Genomic DNA, 22,095 nt, shown 5'->3' on the forward strand with positions numbered 1-22,095 from the left:
ATTCCCTTGAGAATCAGTGATTCAGATGGGCTATAGAATCCAACTCATAGCTTGAGTCCCTTGGGTTTGTTAGTGTACTATGGGGACAAGGGTGGCAGCTGGGTCCTATGGTCCATTACATGCTTAGTAAGGGCCATGAATATCAATTTTCTTGGGCAGTTGCAGCAGCCATTGGCACCTCTGGTTTATGTATACATATATATAGGAGATGAACACTCTGTTAATGATTAAAATGTTTTTATTAGCCATTAGTGCCCTACAGGATTAGTTGGTTGCTCTTTTTCTGTATATTGAATCTGGATTTATTCTGCCATCAAATTTTTCATGCTACGGTAGAAAATTAAAAATTTTTACAGTGGTTTAGAAATTGCCTTTACTAGCATACCTAATTCTAAATGGAATATATTCTGTCTCCTGTGAATTTAATTATTTTACCATACGAGGGTGTGTATAAAATCAAGAGAAGATATTACTTGTAGTAAATACTATGTTATAGGTTCACTTAAAATGTATTAATCACTTTTGTTTCATAGGACAAACTATTCGAGAGAAAAGATTTGTAGAAGCAGCAAATAAAAAAGAAGTAGACTATGAAGTAGGGGATATTCCAACCGAATGGGAAGGTAAGTTTCTGCTCTTATTAGAATCTTCTGGGAAGCAAATTGTTTAATGATATACAAAATCAATATAAGCGTATATAATTACATGCTGTTTCTCTTTACAAAAAGTTTTACAGTCTGAATCCTTGAAATTTTATTTAAACATTCCATTTCCTTGAAAGTTGTGAAGGTGCAAAATTTTAGTAAGGGAATGCACGTATAGCAAAAAAGAACTGTTAAGCTTCACAGAGCTGAAACTAGGGTGAGGCAGGCAAAGCTCCAGAGATGCAAAATTTAAGGAGATAAAGATAAATTACCAGGGTTATACACCTACATACATGAATAAGCAATAGACCCACTGCTTCCTGGTAGGCATAGCATGCTACCTTACATGTGGTAGCAATAGGCATTATTACTTTTATGCCAGCATGTGAGTGTAAACATCATTTCAGTAAAAGTATCTTTTCCATTTTTGCTTATTAGCTACGAAAATACCAGAACTATGAGAAAGCATAAAAAGGATAGATACGAGAGGGTTTTTTTTTTTTTTTTTTTTTTTGAAGAAATAACAGAATATAAATTGTCAGCTTCTAGGAGGGGTAATTGAGCTTTCCTGTTTTAACAGACTTCCCAATGTTATAAGCTGCATTTGCAATTTTCAAGTAATGCAGGCACCTTCTTATAATGAGCCTATTTTATCATTTTTTTCAATAATAGTATAGAATTAAATGTTTATAGAAATAAATTAAGTTATAAATAAACAAATAGGTAATGACTCATTTTTCAGCATTTGAGACTTTCAGGGGATTAGAATGAAGTTCTAATGCTTTTTATGGCTGTCCTGATCTAGTAATTTAGCATAACTATCCCATGGGGCATAGGCATTAAAGCAAATGTATCAACCAAACACTGAAACAAAAATTATTTTTACAGTGGCATACATCAATTAAATGTAAAAAATAAGAATGCTACACCATGAAAAAGTAAATTAAAATATAAATAAACACACACACAAACAAAAATGCTATGTACAGAGAATAAGACAGAAAAAAACATTTAAATGGTGTCAACATCAAATGAACCTAAAGTATTTTCCAGTTCAGATGAATATTACATCATTAGTAGCAGAGTACAGGTACCCACAAGTTGCATATTCTCCCATAATATGGATTAAACAATGTGTCCTTTTTATTCCTTTATTTGGTAGGCATCTATTGAGGACCTCTACATTCATGGACGTTACATTTTGGGGGTGGGAGAATAGGTAGGAGAAACTCAATAAACCAGATAAATAACTAAACTATATAGTATGTTAATGGCCCTAGAAAATAAAGCAGGTAAAGGGCATAGAGAGTGTTGGGGAGGGTTTTTCAGTTTTAAATAGTGTTCAGAAAAGGCCTTGCAGAGAAGATTACTTTTTAATAAAGACAGAAGGAGGAGCTGGCCATGCAGATAACTAGCAGAGGAGCATTGCTGGAGAACAAGTGCAAAAGCCCTGAGGCAGGAACTTGCTTAGGTGTTAAAGGAACAACAAGGAAGCCAATGTGACTGGGATAGAGCCAGAGAGAAAGTAATAGGAGATGAGGTTAGAGAGTTAAGAGGTTGCCCAATCTGTGGGGCCTTGTAGTCCATTGTAAGGACTCTGGCTTTTACTCAGAATGAGATTGGAAGTCATTGGAGGGTTTTGAAAAGAGTAATATGCTCTGAGTTATGTTTAGCAGGATCACTCTGGCTGCTGCATTACAAAGAGACTAAGGGGGACTTATGCAAAACATGGAGACAGAAAGCTCTTGTAGTAATTCAGGCAAGATATAATTGTGACTTAGACAAGAGTAACAGGGGGAGTGGAAAGAAGTAGTTGCATTCTGGATCTCTTATAAAAGTAGAGCCAACAGAATTTGCTGACATACTGGATACAGAGTGTGAGAGAAGGAGAGCAGTCAATAATGACTCTTAAGGAGTTGCTGTTAACTGAGATGGGCAGGACTGTGAAAGGGTCAAGTTAGGGGGGGAGAAATCAGTTTTGGACATGCTAAGTTTGAGATGCCTATTAGACATCCAAATAGACATGTTAAATTGTATATGAGCCAAGAATTTAGTGGAAATATCTGGACTGAAGATAAAATTTCGGAGTTGCCCGCAAATAAATGGTATATAAAGCCATGAGACTTGGTAAGATCACCAAGGGAATGAAAGTAAGTAGAAAATAAGAAAAGCAGAGTGTACGGGCATAGATGCAGGGTAGATGGGTGGATGTGGTGGGGAGACCTTGTATAAATTCCTTCTGGTTCCTCCTAAGGAAGCAGAGTGATTAAATAACTTCTAAGTACAAACAGCAGCTAGAGCCCAGATTTGAACCCAAGTTACCTATCTCTAAACTCTTTTCTCTTTATATTATACTGCCTCCTTCATTAAGAACTTGGCTAGCTCCTACTTATCTTTCAAGTTTTAGAGTAGACATTGATTCTATTTGGAAGTCTTTTCTGACCCCACCTCTAACCCCTAGTGCTAAGTGAGATGTTCATTTTTTTTTGCTTTCATCTCACTTTGTGCCTCCTCCAATCTTGACACTTAATACAGTGTAAGGGATTCCCTGTTTACGTATCTACTTCTTCTACCTGGACTTGAAGATTCTTTAGGATAGGGTCCTTACCTTGTTCACTGTTGTATTCTCAAGGCCTAGCTCAATGCTTCACATAAAGTATGTACAAGCTCAACTAACATTTGCTGAATGAATGCATTTGAAATTGAAGGTACATAAGGAAGAGACATTCTGGGGACCTTGCTAACTTATTGAAAATAGTCCATTTTAAGAAGAAAGACATGGAACAGCAGACCAGGGCAATTGTTTCCAAACATATAGAAGATTCTTGGACAAAGACTTAGCTATAGGAGATAGTATAGTACTAGCTACTAGACTATCTTATAAAGTTTCAGTGACCCTTTTAAGTTTAGCCCATGGCATAATGTATAGTTCTTATATAGAATAGAACCTCCAAAAAAATCTGTCTTTCTGTAATTATATTTTATCTTTCATTTTTCTTCCTTTTGATAAGTTTAAGCTTGTTTGGTGTTAATAGTAATAAACATTACTGGTGAGAACCCTAAAATATATAAAGTAGAATATAGTTGGAAAAAATAGAAAGGGCTTGATCCAGCATTTTTTTCTTAATGGAAAGTTAAGCTTTACTTATGTACTCATTAAAATGTAAGAGTAAAACCTCAGAAGAAAGATAAAAATTGCCTTTTAGATATATTAGACATGCCTATCATTTACACTGTTAATAATGAATATCTCAATATAAAATGTCATTTCCACTTTTGTTGTTTTTAAGGTTAAAAATTTTTAATAATTATTTAACATGTCTTTCTCAGGCCACAGGCATTCCCCATCAAGAGTTTTCAAAGTAAGCTTCATAAATAATGGACAAAGCATGATGCTATCCCTGTCCCAGCATCAAGACCTAGTTTACGTTCATGTCCTTCAATGGACATTTACTTGGTCATTTTGGGCAAATTGATCTACATCCCTGTTTTTCATCTATAAAATTAAAAAGCTGGGTTCAGTATCCTTTAAGGCTCCATCTATCTCTGATATTCTATGATTCATGACTTTAGAAGTATGTATAGTCAACTCATATCTCAACCCAGAGTCTCTGGACCTATTGTTCAACCAAACTACTTGGTTGAGAATTACTGAGCATTTTTGGTAATCTTTATCAAATGATAGATAGGTACATACGTTATTATAGTTATCTATTTCTGCATAACAAGTTAGTCCACAAGTTTGAGGCCTAAAACACCAAGTATTTATTATCTCACATTTTGTATGGCCCAGGAATCCAGACATGGCTTAGGTGGATCTTCTGGCTTGGGGTCTCTCACTTGGCCGCGATCAAGGCACTGGGCTTTAGTCACTTCAGGGCTCCACTCAAGTATGATACACTTTCAAGCTATGTATGTGGCATGGTCAGACCAAAGATCTGCTTCCAAGCTCATTCAAATGACTGTTGTTTGGGTTCAGGTCATCTCTGGCTATTGGACCAAGGGCCTCAGTTCCTTGGTAACTGTAGCTTTATAATTCTTGATATTAGGTACTGTTAGTACTCCAACTTCATTATTTTTTTTTTTTTTTTGAAGTTGTTTGGGCTATTCTATGTCCTTTGCATTTCCGTATGAATTTTAGAGTCAGTTTATTCATTTCTACAAAAATGCTTCTGGAATTTTGTTTGGAATTGTATTAAATCTATGGATCACTTTGCAAGGAGTTGATATTTTAGCAATAAGGACCTTCAGACCCCTAAACACAGTATATATCTTAATTTCTTTAGGCCTTCTTTAATTTCTCTTTTTCATTGTACATATATTGTACATCTTTTATCAGGCTTATCCCCAAGAATTTCACATTTTTATGCTGTTGTATTAATAAATGGTACTGCTTTTTTGATTTTAATTTCTGTTCATTGCTGCCATAAATATACAGTAGGTTTTTTTATATTGATTTCATGTCTTGTGACTTTGCAAAATTCACTAGTTAACAGTAGCGGTTTTGTCAATTTCCTCAGATTTTTCTGCATAGAAGATCATGTTTGTCTGTGAAAAAAGACATTTTTGCGTCTTTCTTCCTATCCTGGATGCCTTTAGTTTTTCTAATCTTGCTTGTTTGCCACTTGCTAGAACCTCTGGTACAATGTTGAATAGAAGAGATTAGAGTGGATATTCTTGCATTGTTCCTGATCTTAGTGGAAAAGCATTCAATCTTTCACCATTAAATATGATGTTGTCTGTAGGTTTTTCTCATGGATGCCTTTTAATCAAGCTGACGAACTTCCTTTCCTTGATAGGGGCACTTTGCCAATCTCCAGTGTTTGCTCTCTGTGTAGCTGTATCTTTCACATAGTTTAATACAGTTGAGATTCATTTGTGTGCTTGCATGAATCACTTAAGTTTATTCCTTTTTATGGCTGAGTAGAATTCTATCATATTGATATATCAGTTTGTATTCACCAGTTGAAAGACATTTGGGTCCTTTCCACTTCATAGCAATTATGAGTGAAGTCATTATATAAATTCATTATACATTCATGTACAAACTTGTGAGCATAAATTTTCATTTTTTTCAAGTAAATACCTTGGGCAGGATTGCCAGTCATATAGTAACTGCTGAAATGGTTTTCAATGTGGCTGTACCATTTTGCATTTCCATTAGTAGTTTATGAGAGTTCAAGTTGCTCCTCATCTTCAGCAGCCCTTGATCTTGTCAGTTTCGTTACATTTGAGTTGTTCTAATTAGATGTGTTGTGGTATCTCATTGTGGTTTTAATTTTTATTTCTCTAATGACTGATAATGTAGATCATCTTTTTATGACCTTATTTCCATCTGTATGTCTTTTTTGATATACTGTTTGTTCATATCTTTTTGCCTAAAATATAAAAAAAATTTTAATTGTTTAGCTTTTAGAGTTTTTAATATATCCTAGATATAAATCTTTTATCAGATACATGATTTGCACATATTTTTCCCAGTATGTGGCTTGTCTTTTCATTCTCTTGACAATGGCTTTTGAAGAACACACATTCTTAATTTTAATGAATTCCAACTTAGCATATTTTCCTATATGTATCATGCTTTCAGTGTTAGCTTATGAAATTTTTGCCTAAAGTCAAGAATATTTTCTCCTATGATTTTGTCTACAGGTTTTACAGTGTGGGATTTTACATTTATGTCTATGATCTATTTTGAATTAATTTTTATTTACAATATAGGTATCAGTTTTATTTTTTATATGGATAACCAATTTTTCCAGCATCATTTTTTGAAATGACCATTCTTTTTCCATTGAATTGCCTTTGTACCTTTGTCAAACATTAATTGACTATAAATGTGTGGGTTTAGGTCTATTTCTGCATTTTCTATTCTGTCCATAGATTTACATGTCTGTGCTTTTGCCAATTCCAATTGCCTAGTTTACTAAGGCTTTGTAATAAATCTTGAAATAAGATAATTTGAGTCCACCAACTTCTTTTGCAAAATTGTTTTGGTTAGTTTGTGTACATGTGATTTTTCAGTATCAGCTTATCCATTCCTACAAAAAAATTCTTCCAGTATTTTGATTGGGAATGCATTGAATCTGTAAATGAGTTTAAAGGGCATTAAGTATATTCTTTTCATTTCTTAGGTTTCCTTTCATTTATTTCATAGTAGTTTTTATAGTTTTCAGCTACAGATCTTGCACATATTTTATTAAATTAGTATCTAAGTGTTTCTTGATATTTTTTTGATGCTACTGCTAATTGTTTTTTATTTCAGTTTCAAATTATTCATTGATAATACATAGAAATACAATAGATTTTGTATATCAACTGTGTACTTTATATGACACTGCTAAACTCACTTATTAATTATATTTCCTTTACTGTAAACTTTATGGAGTTGTCTACATATTCTTTCCATTTCTTCTATTCCTATGTGTAAGCCTTTTTTTCCTCCCCCTTGCCCTACTACAGTGGTAAAAGTAGACAGCTGCCTCTTTCTCAGTTTTAGGGAGAAAGCATTCAGTTTTTCAGCATTAGCTATGTTATTAGCTGTAGGTTTTTTGTAGATGCCTCTTACCATATTAAAAAGCTCCCTTTTATTCCTAGATTGCTGAAATTTTATTTTATCATAAATGATGTTGGATTTTGTCTAATATCTTTACTTCATATTTATTGAGATAATTTTTATGGTTCTTCATTCTGTTAATATGGTTGATTACATTGGTTTTATTTTTTATCTCTTTTTTATCATGGTAAAGCATACATAACATAAAAATTTCCATCTTAACCATTTTTAAGTGTACAGTTCAGTAGCATTAAGTACATTCACACTGTTGTACAACCATCAGTACCATCCATCTCCAGAACTTTTTTCATCTTCTGAAACTGAAACTTTGTACCCATTGAAAAGTGACTCCTCGTTCCCTCCTTCACTCAGTCCCTAGCAATCGCCATTCTACTTTCTATCACTATAAATTTGACTACTCTGTGTCATAGATGTGGAATCATATAGTATTTGTCCTTTTGTGTCTGGCTTATTTATTTAACTTGGTATAATGTCTTCATGGTTCATCCATGTTATAGGATATATCAGAATTTCATTCTTTTTTAGGCTGAATAATATTCCATTGTATGTATACTACATTTTGTTTATCCATTCTCGTGATGGTGGACACTTGGGTTGCTTACACCTTTTGGTTATTGTGAATAATGCTGCCATGAGTATAGGTATACAAATATCTGTAGATTTAAACCCATGTAAATAGATGCAGTAAATTTAAATGGTCTAAAAATGCCACAGAAAAGGTAGAACTTGTCAGAATGATATAGAAGACAACTACATTAAACAACTTGACCCAATCAACATTTATAGAACACTCCATTGAGCAATTGCAAAATACACGTTTTTTTCATATGTGCATGAAACATTCCCCAGGTTGGGCCACATATTCTTTCCAAAAATATAGGAGTTGAGAATACTTGTCTACTCATTTTATTAGGCCCTGTTTACCCTGATACCAACCCTTGACAGAGAAAATAAAAAGGAGAATACTACAGATCAATATCTCACTTAAACATAGATGCAGAAATCATTAACAAAATATTAGCAACCTGAATCCAGCAATATATAAACAGGATAATATACCATGACCTTGTAGGGTTTATCCCAGTAACACAGGTTGGTTTAGCATTTGAAAATCAATTTATACTCAACGTAGTAATAAAATGAAGGAGAAAAACTATAAGTTAATAAGAGTTGATTTGTTCATTGTGTTTGTTTTTTATTACTGTGTATCAATATTACCACAAAAATAGCAGCTTAAAACAACACACATTTGTTATCTCAGTTTTTGGGGAGTCCGGAGCCCAAACACAGCCTAGCTGGGTTCTCTACATAGGGTCTCCCAAGGCTGCAATCAAGGTGTCAGCCAGGGCTAAATTCTGATCTAGAGGCTTGAGTAGGCAAAGCTCTACTTTCCCACTTGTGTGGTTGTTGGCAGCATTCAGTTCCTTGCAGTTGTAGGACTGAGAGCTTCAGTTTTTTGTGGGATGTTGGTCAGAGGCCACCCTGAGTCCTAGAGGTCACTAGCAATTTCTTGCTACATAGGGTTTCCCAACATGGCCACGTTTTCCTTACCTCCAGGAAGGTACAAAAAGACCTCAGCAAGACCAGTGCTACAATCTTATATATGTAACCATGTAATCACATACATCCCATCACCTTTGCCATGTTCTCATAGTTAGAAGTAAGTCACAGATCCTGTCCTTACCCAAGGGGAAGAGATCATGCAAAGGCATGAACACTAGGAGGTAGGGGATATGGAGGCTACCTTAAGAGTCTCTTTTCTATGCACAGTAACATGAATGAACCTCAGAAACATTACGTTGAGTAAAATAAGCCAGATGCAAAACAGTACATACAGCAAGATTCCATTTATATGAAATTACAGATAAGGTAAAACTAATCTATAGTGATATCTTATTTAGATATTTCTTATTTTTATAGTCCTTTATGAAGTGTCAACACTCAGAATGGCAAAAGCCATTTCTTAAAAGATGAAGCTGGGGGCGGTGGTGCATGCTTGTAATCCTAGCTGCTCGTGAGGCTGAATCAATGATAGGATCACTAAGCACAGGAGTTGGAGACCAACCTGGGTAACAGAGTGAGACCCTGTTTCAAAAAAAAAAAAAACCAAAAAGCTGAGGTTTTATTACAGTCTCTTCCTTAAGTGAAATAGGCATGTATATCTAAAGTAGTATATTTTAGATGTAGACTGTTGATAACCTTTCCATAATATTGGTTCTGAATGGTCACCTACTGAACCCGGTGATAGAATATTTCATTTATTTTAGCCTCTGTTGGCAATGTTTCTAAAGGTATATTTGCCATTTTTAGTGCCTGTGGAGATTCAAGAATGCATGCTTCATTCATGAAGTATTTCCCTGCCTGCTTCATCTAGTCTCTTTTACTGATTAATGGGAGCTTTAATTTGCGTGTTCACTTTTACACTCATTATACTGTGCTATGTTCCAATAGAAGTATTAAAGTTCAGTGAAAATCTCATGCATACTGATGAGAATGCAAATGAACATTGATGAAAGAATGCTAGGATCTTAAGGTGTAAACTGTCCAGTTATCTTGCTAAATTCTCTTAAAACAATGGTTACATTATAACGAATGATATGGAATCCACCATGCAGGTATCATTAGCAGTGACAAAATCATTATATAATTTATAATTGGATAGAGGTTCAGTTTCAGATTGTTTTGAGGTTAAAAAGAAGAAATGATTTGATTTCAATACTTTCTTCTATTCCATCTTCCTCTTAACCTTTGCCAAACTTCAGTGGGATGTTTCCTTTGTTGCATGTAGTAGTTGGGAAAGTGGGTATGATTATATAAATGAGTAATCACATTGAACATTTCCAAAGGTTACATTTCTTGTAACCTTTACTAGATACATAACAGATAGTAGTGGCATCAATCATCATCTCCACATGACATTTCAAATATCTGATTATTGTACAATTGTAAATAAACAAACTTATTTCAGCAGTTACATTTATATAGGTATATAAAACAAAGGTCCTTGAAATGATCACTTAAAATGAAGCTAAAGGAAGCCCTCATATCTCCTTAGAGAATAGTGACACATGAGAGTGAATAGGCTAGGTGGTATTTAATACATTTAGTATCTGAGTTCTATTCTTATACATTCTTATATCAGTGGATGAATTTTGTAAACTTATTACAAAACCAGTAGGCTTTAGAAAACATGTATCAGAGTTTCCCCAACATATTTACCTTGGAATTTTTTTTAATGATTTGGATACTATTAAAATATTTTTCTTTTTTCAACCTCATAAGAGAACTGAAAATACTCTTTTATAGACTCAGAAGTAACACAAATTGTTATTTTGAGGTTTTTTTTTTTTAATGGTTATAATTGTGCGTTATGCCATTACACTTTTTCAGAATGATTGTATGGCCACTGGCATGTGTTCATAGACTTTGGAATACATGGAAATCATTAGTAAAAAATAGTATAATTAATAATGATTTTTATTTTAGATTAACATGAAAGTGTTTTTGCACCAAGATATGTAGTTGTCGCTGAAGGGATTGTACTTAATGGTAGAGTTGGCATAGAAGTTGGCAGACTTTTTCTTTAAAGGGCCAAACTGTAAATAATTTAGGCTTTATGAGCTAGTTGGTCTATTACAACTACTCAGCTCTGCTGTTGTAGCACAAAAGCAACCACAGATGATATGTAAACAAATGTGTGTGGTTGTGTTCCAATAAAACCTTATTAATAGACACCAAAATTTGAATTCTATATAATTTTCATGTATCATGAAATATTGTTTTTTTTTATTTTTTTAGACTATTTCAAAATGTAGAAAATAGTGAGCACAATTTGGCTTATAGACTATAGTTTGCTGACACTTGCCCTAGCAGTTGATTTTTCTAAATTAACTTTTGATCTTAATTAAAACTGCAGATATATTGCTTAAAACCTTTTATAGCTATAACTTGTGTTGAGTTCTTTTCAAAGAAGCTTCTTTCCTAGAAAAAAAAAAAACCATAAATGCAGATAAGTAACTTTTGATCATAAAGAGGCAATTAAAAAATTCTATAAATCACTTATTTCCTTGACTGCACAGAATAATTTTGGTATTGCTGAGCTGGATTTTCTAATACAGCTGAAAATCCCATTACAATGACTATTTTTATGGTAGAAGCATTCATTCAACAATTGTATTAAGTACCTACTCTTTTGAGGTGTTTAGGTAATAGAAAAATAAATCTCCCATGGATGCCTCCTGCCCTTCACAAACTTACAGCCTAACAAGAGATATAAAATCTGTGCAAGTTTTCACTAGCAATAGGCTAAATAGGAGTGGAAGCTAATGAGAAAGAGAATACAGAAGGGAATAACAGGAGCAGAAATCCAGAAACAGGAGCACAGAGTGCAGAACACTGGAATTATATTGGAGACAGTGTGTGGGATCAGTGCAAGAGAGAACAGAGTAGGGGGAAATGACTAATCCCAGACCCACAGTTGAATGTTGCCGTTTCTACTCCCACAACCATTCAGTGCTGGGTTTTTTGAGGACAGGTTCTGGTGCTATTACAGATGATCCTCAACATATGATGAGGTTATGTCCTGGTAAACTCATTTTAAATTGAAAATATCGTAAGTTGGAAATGTGTTTCATACACCCAGCCTACTGAACATCATAGTTTAGTCTAGCCTACTTTCAATGTGGTTAAAACACTTACATTAGCCTACAGTTGGGCAAAATCATCTAACACAAAGCCTGTTTTATAATAAAGTGTTGAATACTTTATGTAATTTATTGAATACCATACCGAAAGTGAAAAACAGAATGGTTGTGCACCATGATAAAGTCAAAAAATTGTAAGTCAAACCATAGTAAGTTGTGAAACTGTCTGTACTTGGATGGTAGAAGGCAGGCTGGCAGAGCTGGTCAGAAGAGAGAGTGGCTGGTGAATGAATAGAGCTCAGCCTTTAAAGCCAATTCAATCAGGGTTTGATTCCCAGTCTGCTACTTACTAATTATATGGCTGTAGGCAAGTTGCTTAATTTCTCTGGGCCTTGGTTTCCCGATCTGTAAAATAGGCTCAGTAATTCTTATTTTCAGACATATAGCAAGGGTTATACCTATTCCTCTTCCTACTTTAGTGTTCTTTACACGTTGCTCACTAAAGTGAGAGACTGCTTAATGAGCATTGATGGTTTTTAGAGCCAGAGATATAGGGTTGGATCTGAATTCAAGTTCCACCATTACCATTTAATGTATAAACTGGAGAAAGTTATTTCATTTCTCTATAAAATAAGGACACCTCACAATTTTGTATGCCAAGATTAAATCAACTAAAATGGTAAAACAGTGGTTTCCTACTTTTTAAAGACCATATTCCCTACAATGTATTTTCTCACAGTCTCCTATACATGCTCTTAGGCTAAACAGATATTATTGGTCTTTATTTTTTTAGTCTTTTATAAAAAACAGGTTTATTAAATAATAGTGATAATGGTAATAATTTAGACATATATTCTTATTTTATGCCAGGCTCTGAGTTAAGCATTTAGATGTATTATCTCATATAATTTTCGCAACAACCCCAAAGTGTAGATTCTATTATAATTTCCATTTTGCAGATGGTAAGTCTGATGCTTAGAAAATTAAATAACTTGCTCCAAGTGGCACAGCTAGTAAGTGATGAAGTTGGGATTTGAACCCAGAAAATCTGACTTTAGAACCTACTCTCATAAGCACTGGATTATACTGTCCTCTGCGTGGTTCTGATAACTTCCCCAGAGGCAGCTGCCCCACTCCCTTCCCACTGCTATAAAGCACCTAGCACAGTGCCCAGTGCCCAGTAGGCGCTTAACAAATGTGGGCTCTACCTCTGCAGCTCATCTCCCAAGGGTTAGAGCTAAGGCCTGATGATACTTACTAACCATAAGCAGAAGCAGATCAAAAGAGAAATATCTGTAAATGAAAACTTGTCTAAGTCCCTTCCTTTATAAATTGAATAACTAATTCAAATTTCCAGAATAATATAATTTTGATATTGCCTTGAAGTTTACAGTGTTTAGGTTTGGTCTGTATGCCATGAATACACTAAGTTGAATTCAGACAGGAGGTATGGTTTTAAAGGTAATGAAACTGTCCCCTTTTATCTTCTCTACACTATTACATTTTTTTTCATAACACAAATCATCACCAGGCATATGTTTGTGTATTTATTTTCTGTAACCCAGTCAGTATTACATATGCTCCAGTAGAGAAGGGACTTCATTTGTTTGATTCCTTGCTCTATCTCCAATATGTACAATAATACGGAGTAAGTGCTCAAAAAAATATTTGTTTTATGCATGAATGATTAAAATGTTTGTGCAAATTATGGAAAACTGACACTTAAATATTATTTCTACTTTCTAGCTTGGATTAGAAGAACAAGAAAGACTCCACCTACTATGGAGGTAAGAATAAACACGGAAAGTATTCAAGTAGTGTGTGTTTATAATGCTGTGTTTCCCAATTAGGAGTTTCTGGTAGGTTTTAGTCTGAAATGTCAGCTCTTGACGTGCCCATGGCGAAGAACAAGCAGACACGCCAAAGTTAGGCAAACACAAAAATGAGGTTTATTGAGGAGAGAAAGATAGAATTATAGGGCAAGAGCAAGATACAGGTTTACAGAGCATGATACATACGCCACAGATCAGATGATGACCAGACCCACTGTCACAGCAAAGGGAGAGCAAAAGGAAGGGTGCAAAAAGGGACTGGTTATGGTCTGCGTCTTGTTTTTTTTGTTTTGTTTTGGTTTGGTTTTTTGTTTTTATTTCAGCATATTATGGGGGTACAAATGTTTAGGTTATGTATATTGCCCTTTCCCCCCCCCGCCCCCCCCATCTTGTTTTATGGTGTCCGGATAGGGACCTCCTTATGGTTCAAACATCACCATAGAACCACTTTGATTGGACAGTTGTGGAGCTGTATGACCTGAGTCTTACTGCGCATTTGGGTTCTAGGTCACCTTCCGGACTCTATGGTACCTATGCTGCTTGGCCTGTGGGCTAGAGAGTCCTCTGCATTCTTTTGCAGCTGGCGCGCCAAGTTCTGATTGGCAGATTCGTAGAGTATTCCCTCCTCCCCTAGGTATGGAGAATTAGGATTGGGCAGGACCAAGATCGGGGCAATAGCACCCATTTTCATCCCTAGGAGAGACCCGGAATCCCTTACTATCTACCTAACATTCCCCACTCTCTATTCTAGAGGCCCAAATCATTGGGTAGGGGTGTAAACTCATCTGGCTGCTTCGTGCTGAGTAGGGATGTTGATCCCTATTAGGGTGGCCTCTTACAGGTTTTTCTGGGGTCTCTCCAGGGGACTTCGGTATATGTTCTGGGTAGGTTGTTGTAGTTGTAGGTGTGAGGAGAAGGTAGGCGCCAGGACTAGCGGAGAACTTAGGACTATTTGTAGCTTGATGGCCTCTAGATGGGATGAAATAAATTTAGTTAGAAAATTTATAAGGATCGGTCCCGATTAAGAACTCTCAGAATGCAGAGTAATGGGGTGACCAAGGGAATTATTAAAGACATCCACTAGGGCCTAGAGGTCTCACCTTGTATCTGGAGATTGGAGGTGGACTCTAGGATAGCACTGATGTTGTCCTGAACCTGTCCTGACCTGTTAACATAGAAGCAGCACTGTTCTTTTAAGAACGAGCAGGTGCCCCCTTCTGCTATAATTAGAAGATCGAGGGCCCACCTATTTGGTAAGGTGACCCTCGCCAGCAAATCTAACTGTTCCTATAAGAGGGCAAGTGTGTGGCTAGTTTTCAGCAGGGCTCGTGCTGCCTTCACAGCCAAGGACTGCTGCAGGCCCAGGGATGTGCCTCCTGTGGCTACTCCAGCAGTGGCTGCTGTTCCCATAAAGTCAAAAAGTGGCAGCCTAGAATTATGTTACCCAGTTATTAATATATCATTTAAGCTTGAGCATAAACACATTGTTAGATATGCAAAGTCTCACAGAATTATCTCCTACAAACTATTTCTCAGGAAGTTACTAAAGAAGTAAACAAAGAAAAAGGGAGGGGTGAGACCAAGAAGCAAAACTACAACACAGGCAAAGGCTGGTAGAGTATGAAAGGCAACTGGTCCAGGCAGAGTGGGTAAGAATAGTCCATGAGTGACTTTTTTCCAAAAACATTAAGTATGTAGAGTACCTAATACATCTGAACATATCAAGTGGGGTTGAATTACAGATAAGTACATAGAAAGTAAACAAAATTCAGTTGTTAACTCCAAGAAAAACAAAACTTGGGGAGGAAAAGGAAAAATAATCCTACTACATAACTCACTTGTTGACAGTGTTTTCTCATAATGAATATTGATCTATAGCTACATTGAGAGTATTGGAGAACAAGAAGGATGAAGTTAAATCTTCATTTTCAAAAATGAGAAGTTGATATATAATGCTTAAAACTGGAAAATAAAGAAGTAATAATTATAAGAATGTTATTTAGATATTATGAAGTATTTAAGGGCAGAGCCTGCTTTATAATTGTCAGACACTTTTGTGACTTTTTGGATTGGCCTTTATTATGACCAAAAACATCCGCTAAAAGAATATAAAGTAGTTGCTTTTGAGAAGGGAAAGTATTTTTCACAACAAGCCTTTTAGAATGATGTGACCCTACAAACCATGTGAACATATCACTTTGATTTTTAAAAAGAAGAATTCTTAAAACCATATACATAATGCTATAGATGAAGGGTGGCAAACTTTTTCAGCAGAGCGCCATATAGTAAACATTTTAGACTTTGTGGGCCTGTCTCTGTCAAAACTATTTAATTCTGCCATTGTAGTATGAAAATAGTTACAGACAGTATGTAAATGAGTAAGTGTGGCTGTGTCCAGTAAAACTTTATTTACAAAAACAGTGGGCAGGTGGATCCTAGTTTGCTAATCCTGCTGCTTACTGATCAGTTGTTTTCAAATTGGAGTGCCTTTGCCGCTGGGTTTCCTATGGGATATACAGGTATGAATAGCTTTAAAGAAATGAATTTTCACATTCTCTCTTTTCATATGTAATCTTTCCTAAAAATGATCTGCCTGAGAACTTCTGGTCTGCCAGTACTCCTTTCTGACTTCTTTCAAAATTGACTGTCTCCCACTTTTCAAAAGAAAAGCTCACCCCTTGTCCATACTAAATCTTACTATGTTGCTTTGCCTTGGGGTTTAAAAATCTCCAGGACACCAAACAAAGAGACTATTGGAGAGTGAATCTGTCCTGAGGGAGAGTCCCTTGAGAGCAAAGCAAAGAAATCTTCAATAAAAATTATTGAAGGGTGCAATACATTATTTCTTCTAGGCGACAAACTCATGGCAAAGCTCCATGCCTTATAGTTTCTCTGTCTACCTAGCTAGCTAGCTATCCATTTATCTATCTTAAAATTAAAATTCACAAGTGAGAAAGTTGTCATGGGGATGCATAATAACACATTTATTTGAATTTTAAAATTAAGTCAGGCTTTTTCTGACAGAGAGTAAGTCAGATTTGTCTGATTGGGTTTGACAATGAGGACTAGCTTTGCCAATTAAGTTATATGGTTGTATTTTCCATAAATTGCATAAGCTAAACTGCAGCTCCAAGGCTCTGACAAAAACATATTTAAAGCATTTATTCAATACACAATAAGCCAGAAGATGCATTCTTTGTCATTATTTAAACATCAACTGAAATGTGCAAGGTGGTACATGGTTTTTTAGAAATCTTAGAAAATAAGTGTGTAAAAAATTGAGAAAACCACTGCTAGTATTGTTTATGGATGTATGGAGATGTAGTAAAAGCATTAAAACATAAATGAAAATGATAGACAAGGAAGTTTGGGTAGTTATTATCTCTGCAGAAGGAAATGTTGGGAGTGAGTCACAGAGGGCTTTGGTCATATCTATAGTGTTTTATTTCTTAAGTTGGATGGTGGGTACATAGGTGTATATTATTAGCTATATTTATTTTTATACATGAAATATTTTATTAAAAAAGAATACAATGAAACCTTGTAATCTTATGTTTTAAGAGACCTTGTTGGATCCCAACAGAAAAACAAGATATTCGGAATAAACTAAAAAATTAGATACTTGAAATTTGAAAATACCAAAGGCATATCATAGCAATATCCATAAAAAACAAATCAGTGTGTCTTAGTTCTTAGGAGTCCTTATAAAAGCCTAATGTTTATATATTTTAATTATTCATGCGATTACTTATCATCAAGCATCAGTATGTGCTCAATAGCTAACATAGTTTTTTTGTATAGTTATTTTGTACATACCAACCTGTCCTAGTCTCATTAGACATAACACTGTTAAATAATACTTAGATTCAGTTTTTAGTGTCATTTTTTTTTCTGTGAAAATGAACTACTCTGATACTTTAAAGTTGCAAGGAAAAAAATTCACATACTACCTTCAAAAATTGGATTTATTACATGTTTACACAGGAGCATTATGTTTTCAGTGATAGAGTTATTCTGAGATCTTTGGCTTCCAAGGCTAGAAAGGATATATTCTGAGTTTGAGCAGATTCCTATTCTTTACTTACCTACTAGCATTTCTACCTCCCCAAAGGAGAAGATGTGGTTGAATGGGTTTACCACCATCCACAATGGAAGGTCCCTGCTGAGCTGAGTTTAATGCCAGTCATTTGACTCCCCTCATGCCTACCTCCCTCATTTGTGCCTGCCTTTCATCAGGCAAAGAGGTAGGGTTGTCTGCACTCAGAAGTTCCTGAGGTTCTGTGGTACACACCTTCCAGTATAGCTGTTGAGCACTTTTGGGACTCTGGCTTAGCTGATACTATGATCTTACTTGATTTTTTCCCTTTATTTTATTAAAAAATTAATATAATGTTTTTTAAAATGTTTAAATAGAAGTAATAAATTACCCCAAATCCTGTGGCTGGCTACACAACTCTTTATTTTGACAAGTTAATTTACCCATGCAGACATTGGCACATAGTTGTAATTGTGGTATACTTGCTCTTTTGTATTTTGCTGTTTTCACTTAACTATAATAATCAACATAATAGCATAACACTTTGAGATTCCTTTTCTGTATGTATCTTCTTTGGTAATGACCTCTAGCTCTGTGAAAACTAAGAAAATATAAAATTTACCATGCTTCCTCATGTTTTCTTTTCCTTCTTTCATTCTCTCTCCTTCCTTCCTTCCTTTCTTTCTTTCTTTCTTTCTTTCTTTTGGCAGGGTCTCACTCTTGTCATCAAGGCTGGAGTGCAGGAGCACGATGATAGCTCACTGTAACCTCCAACTCTGGGGCTCAAGCAATCTTCCGGCATCAGACTCCCAAGTAGCTAGGATTACAGGCACATGCCACCATGCCCAGCTAATTTTTAAATTTTTTTTAGAGGTGGGATCTCGCTATGTTGCCCAGGCTGGTCTCCAACTCCTGGGTTCAAGCGACCCTCTCATCTCAGCCTCCCAAAGCTCTGGGGTTATAGGTGTGAGCCACCTATAATAAGCATACAGGCTTGTGCTTTTGTAGAACAACATAAAAAGTGAAAATGAATCATTTGAGTGTTTTGAGCTCCTCAGAATCTGTACTCTTAACCAATAAACTATTCTGCCTTTCTAACTGTAGGTATTTATTAATTAATTGTGCAAGAAATGTTTATGCTAGTTTATGTTATAAATCTTTTTGGTTTTCAAAACGTTGGTGTTAGGTAGGTCTTCCTAAGAAGTAGTATCTCAGATTTCAGGGATCCCACCTTTCTCAATCTAAAAGGTTTGCTTCTTATATACTTATCTACAAAGCAGAGGTCTGAACTTGAGCTTAGTTTATTCTTAGCACATTTTTTCCCTCTATTTTGCCCTTTATCTGACTTTAAGGAGCAGAATATAAAAGGTTTTTTAAAAAAGTTGTATATAAGTAAGGTGCTATTATTCATTATTTTTAGACATCCTCCTGCTCAGGTTCTTTTAAGATTCATCGAAACTTACTAGGTGCATATTAAAAAGTATACAGAATTAGTTCTGAACAGTTAACCTTCTGAGTCATATCATCAGTCACTAAGACAAGTTCCATTTAGGTTTTAAAACTGGGCTTAGATCCAGAGTGGAAAAGGTTAAAGGAGTTAAAATGAGGTTAGGAGTTTTTTTTAATCCACACTTTTTCTCAGTTATCTCACCAAAACAATTTATTATTTTTTTCCTCTCATCCTCTTTATGTGGGAGAAGTAATTATTTTACACAATCTAAATTTTAGGTAAATTGCTGCTGATCACTTTTATCAAATATATTTTGATACTTTTAAATGGAGGGAATAATGATGTTTAAGAAAATTTTGTTGATTGTATTGGTGATATACCCTATAGCAGTGATCCCCAACCTTTTTGGCACCAGGGACTGGTTTCATGGAAGACAATTTTTCCATGGACTAGGGGTCAGAGGGATGGCTTCAGGATGATTCAAGCGCATTACATTTATTGTATACTTTATTTCTTTTATTATTAAATTGTAATATATAATGAAATAATTATACAACTCAACATCATGCAGAATTGGTGGGAGCCCTGAGCTTGTTTTTCTGCAACTAGATGGTCCCATCTAGGGGTGATGGGAGACAGTGGCACCTGAAGTGTGTTGATTATGTCCAGTCTGCTCCGTAATTTCATTTTCTGCTATCACTGCAGAAAACCCTGCTTCACAAAGATAGAATGTTGGAAATGGAAGCAGGCTTTTCAGTGCTTTTGTGGCAATCTCAGGATATTCCACCTTGACCTTAATCCACAGTGTATGGAGATTTGAAGTTGTCTCAAACAGACTTTTAAGGCCACCGTCATTTGCAGTCTCAAGCAATTGATCCTCTTCTAGCATGGACAAAGTCAGTTTACCTGACTTATTCACAAATGGGTCGTGGATCCATTCCTTCCCATTTCAGGGGTCTTTTGTGTTTGGGAAGTAATGCTCAAACTCTTTTGAAAGCTGAGATAGGTGATCATGCACCAGCTGGAAGAAAGAAGGCCCTGGCTCAGTCTCTTTCAAAATCCCTGCTAATGTTTGAAACATGTCAAAAATCCCATTGTTCACTCATCGCCCCTATAATTCCAGTTTGGCTTCAAATGCAGCCACTTTATCTGCCCACTTGAACACAGTTGTCGTTCTCCCCTGCGGTGACAGATTAAGTTTGTTGAGCAGGTTAAATATGTCACACAAGTAAGCAAGTTTTGCTACCTATTCTGTGTCACTGAAATGTGCTATCAGTGGTGACTGTTTTTCTAAAAGAAATCTCTGGAGTGGCTCTCATAATTCAAAAACTCTGGCCAGTGATCTAGAAAACCATCTCACTCCTGTGTATGACAGAAAATGTGTATGCTCTGTGTCCATCTCCTCACAGAGCTGTGCAAACGGACATGAGTTAAGGGCATGTACTTAGTGTGGTTGATAATTTTAATCACATCCTGCAAAACATTTAGTTCAGGTGACATTTTTTGGCTAGCCAGCATTTCTCCATGGATGATATAGTACATAGACTCAAATTCAGAAGTGACCTCGTTAACCTGAGTAGTGAAACCAGAAAGCTGTGCATGCATATACCAACACAAAATGACCAGTTCAGTTTTCCTGATATGTAATCATTCAAAGACTTGAATAATTCTGCAGCTGTAATGTTGGTTGGCAATAAAAGCACACATAATATATCCTCATGCACATCCTCCTGAAAAATACTATACTCATTTGCTAAGTGTATATTGTTCCTGTAGTGATAACGAATTAGGCATTTTATTTATTTTTCTGATATACATGTTTGTTGTATTTCTTTTATTCAAATATACCTAATTTTCTTCTCAAATATCACATTTTGCTGTCACTATGATGCATTTCTTTACCAGTATTCTAAAATGTGAATAAATGGATGAGTCATCTAGAGCAGGGTTCTTTAATCTATAATAATAAATTAGTGGGCTGTGAAATCAAATTGGTGGGCTACAAGTATTAATATTTTTTTTTAATGAAACAGAAGAAGACATGGACTAGATAATATCAGCATACAAAAGCTTATTAAGAGTACTTATTGTTTTCTGAGACTCTTATTTCAGGTACACGTGCACATGTGTTTGTTTATCAAGTTGTGGTGTAAAATATATTCTCACTGTGTTAGTTAATTTTATGTGTCAACTTGGCTGAACCATGGTATCCAGTTATTTGGTCAAATACTAGTTTAGATTATGCTGTGAAAGTTTTTAAAGATGAAATTAACATTTAAATCAGTGGACTTTGAGTAAAGCAGATTAGCCTCTATTATGTGAGTGGGCCTCATCAGCTAAAGACCTTAAAAAATACTGACATCCCTCAAGGAAGAGGAAATTCTGCCCGCAGACTGCTTGCTGGCTTGAGCTGCAATATCAGCTCTTTCCTGGGTCTTCTCCAGCCTGCCAACCTGCCCTGCAAATTTGAACTTGAACTTGCCAGCTTCTGCAATCATGGGAGCCAATTCCTTAAAATCACTCTCTTTCACTCTCTCTCTTTGTGTAGAGAACCATGACTAATACACTCACTAAAGGTCATCGTCCAAAAAGTTTGAAAAATTACTAATGTTGAGGGTCATTTTTTAGTCTAGTGGACTGGTATATACAAAGTGCTTAGCCAGTGGCCAGGTGCCGTGGCTCACGCCTGTAATCCTAGCACTCTGGGAGGCCGAGGCAGGTGGATCGTTTGAGCTCAGGAGTTCGAGACCAGCCTGAGCAAGAGCGAGACCCCCGTCTCTACTAAAAATAGAAAGAAATTATATGGACATCTAAAAATATATATAGAAAAAATTAGCCAGGCATGGTGGCGCATGCCTGTAGTCCCAGCTATTCGGGAGGCTGAGGCAGGAGGATCGCTTGAGCCCAGGAGTT

General features: G+C 35.6%; 1 protein-coding gene across 2 annotated transcripts in view; it reads left to right on the top strand.

Annotated features, from left to right (window-relative positions):
• NDUFAF2 (NADH:ubiquinone oxidoreductase complex assembly factor 2) overlaps window positions 1-22,095 on the top strand; it is a 144,303-nt gene that overhangs the window by 93,869 nt on the left and 28,339 nt on the right. For both annotated transcript variants that reach the window (XM_069492298.1, XM_069492299.1), the window contains exons 2-3: window positions 534-623; window positions 13,611-13,651. In XM_069492298.1, coding sequence (XP_069348399.1) covers window positions 534-623; window positions 13,611-13,651 — 131 coding nt within the window. The remainder of the gene's footprint in view (window positions 1-533; window positions 624-13,610; window positions 13,652-22,095) is intronic.

Source organism: Eulemur rufifrons, chromosome 17 (genome assembly GCF_041146395.1).
Source record: "Eulemur rufifrons isolate Redbay chromosome 17, OSU_ERuf_1, whole genome shotgun sequence".
NCBI lineage: Eukaryota > Metazoa > Chordata > Mammalia > Primates > Lemuridae > Eulemur > Eulemur rufifrons.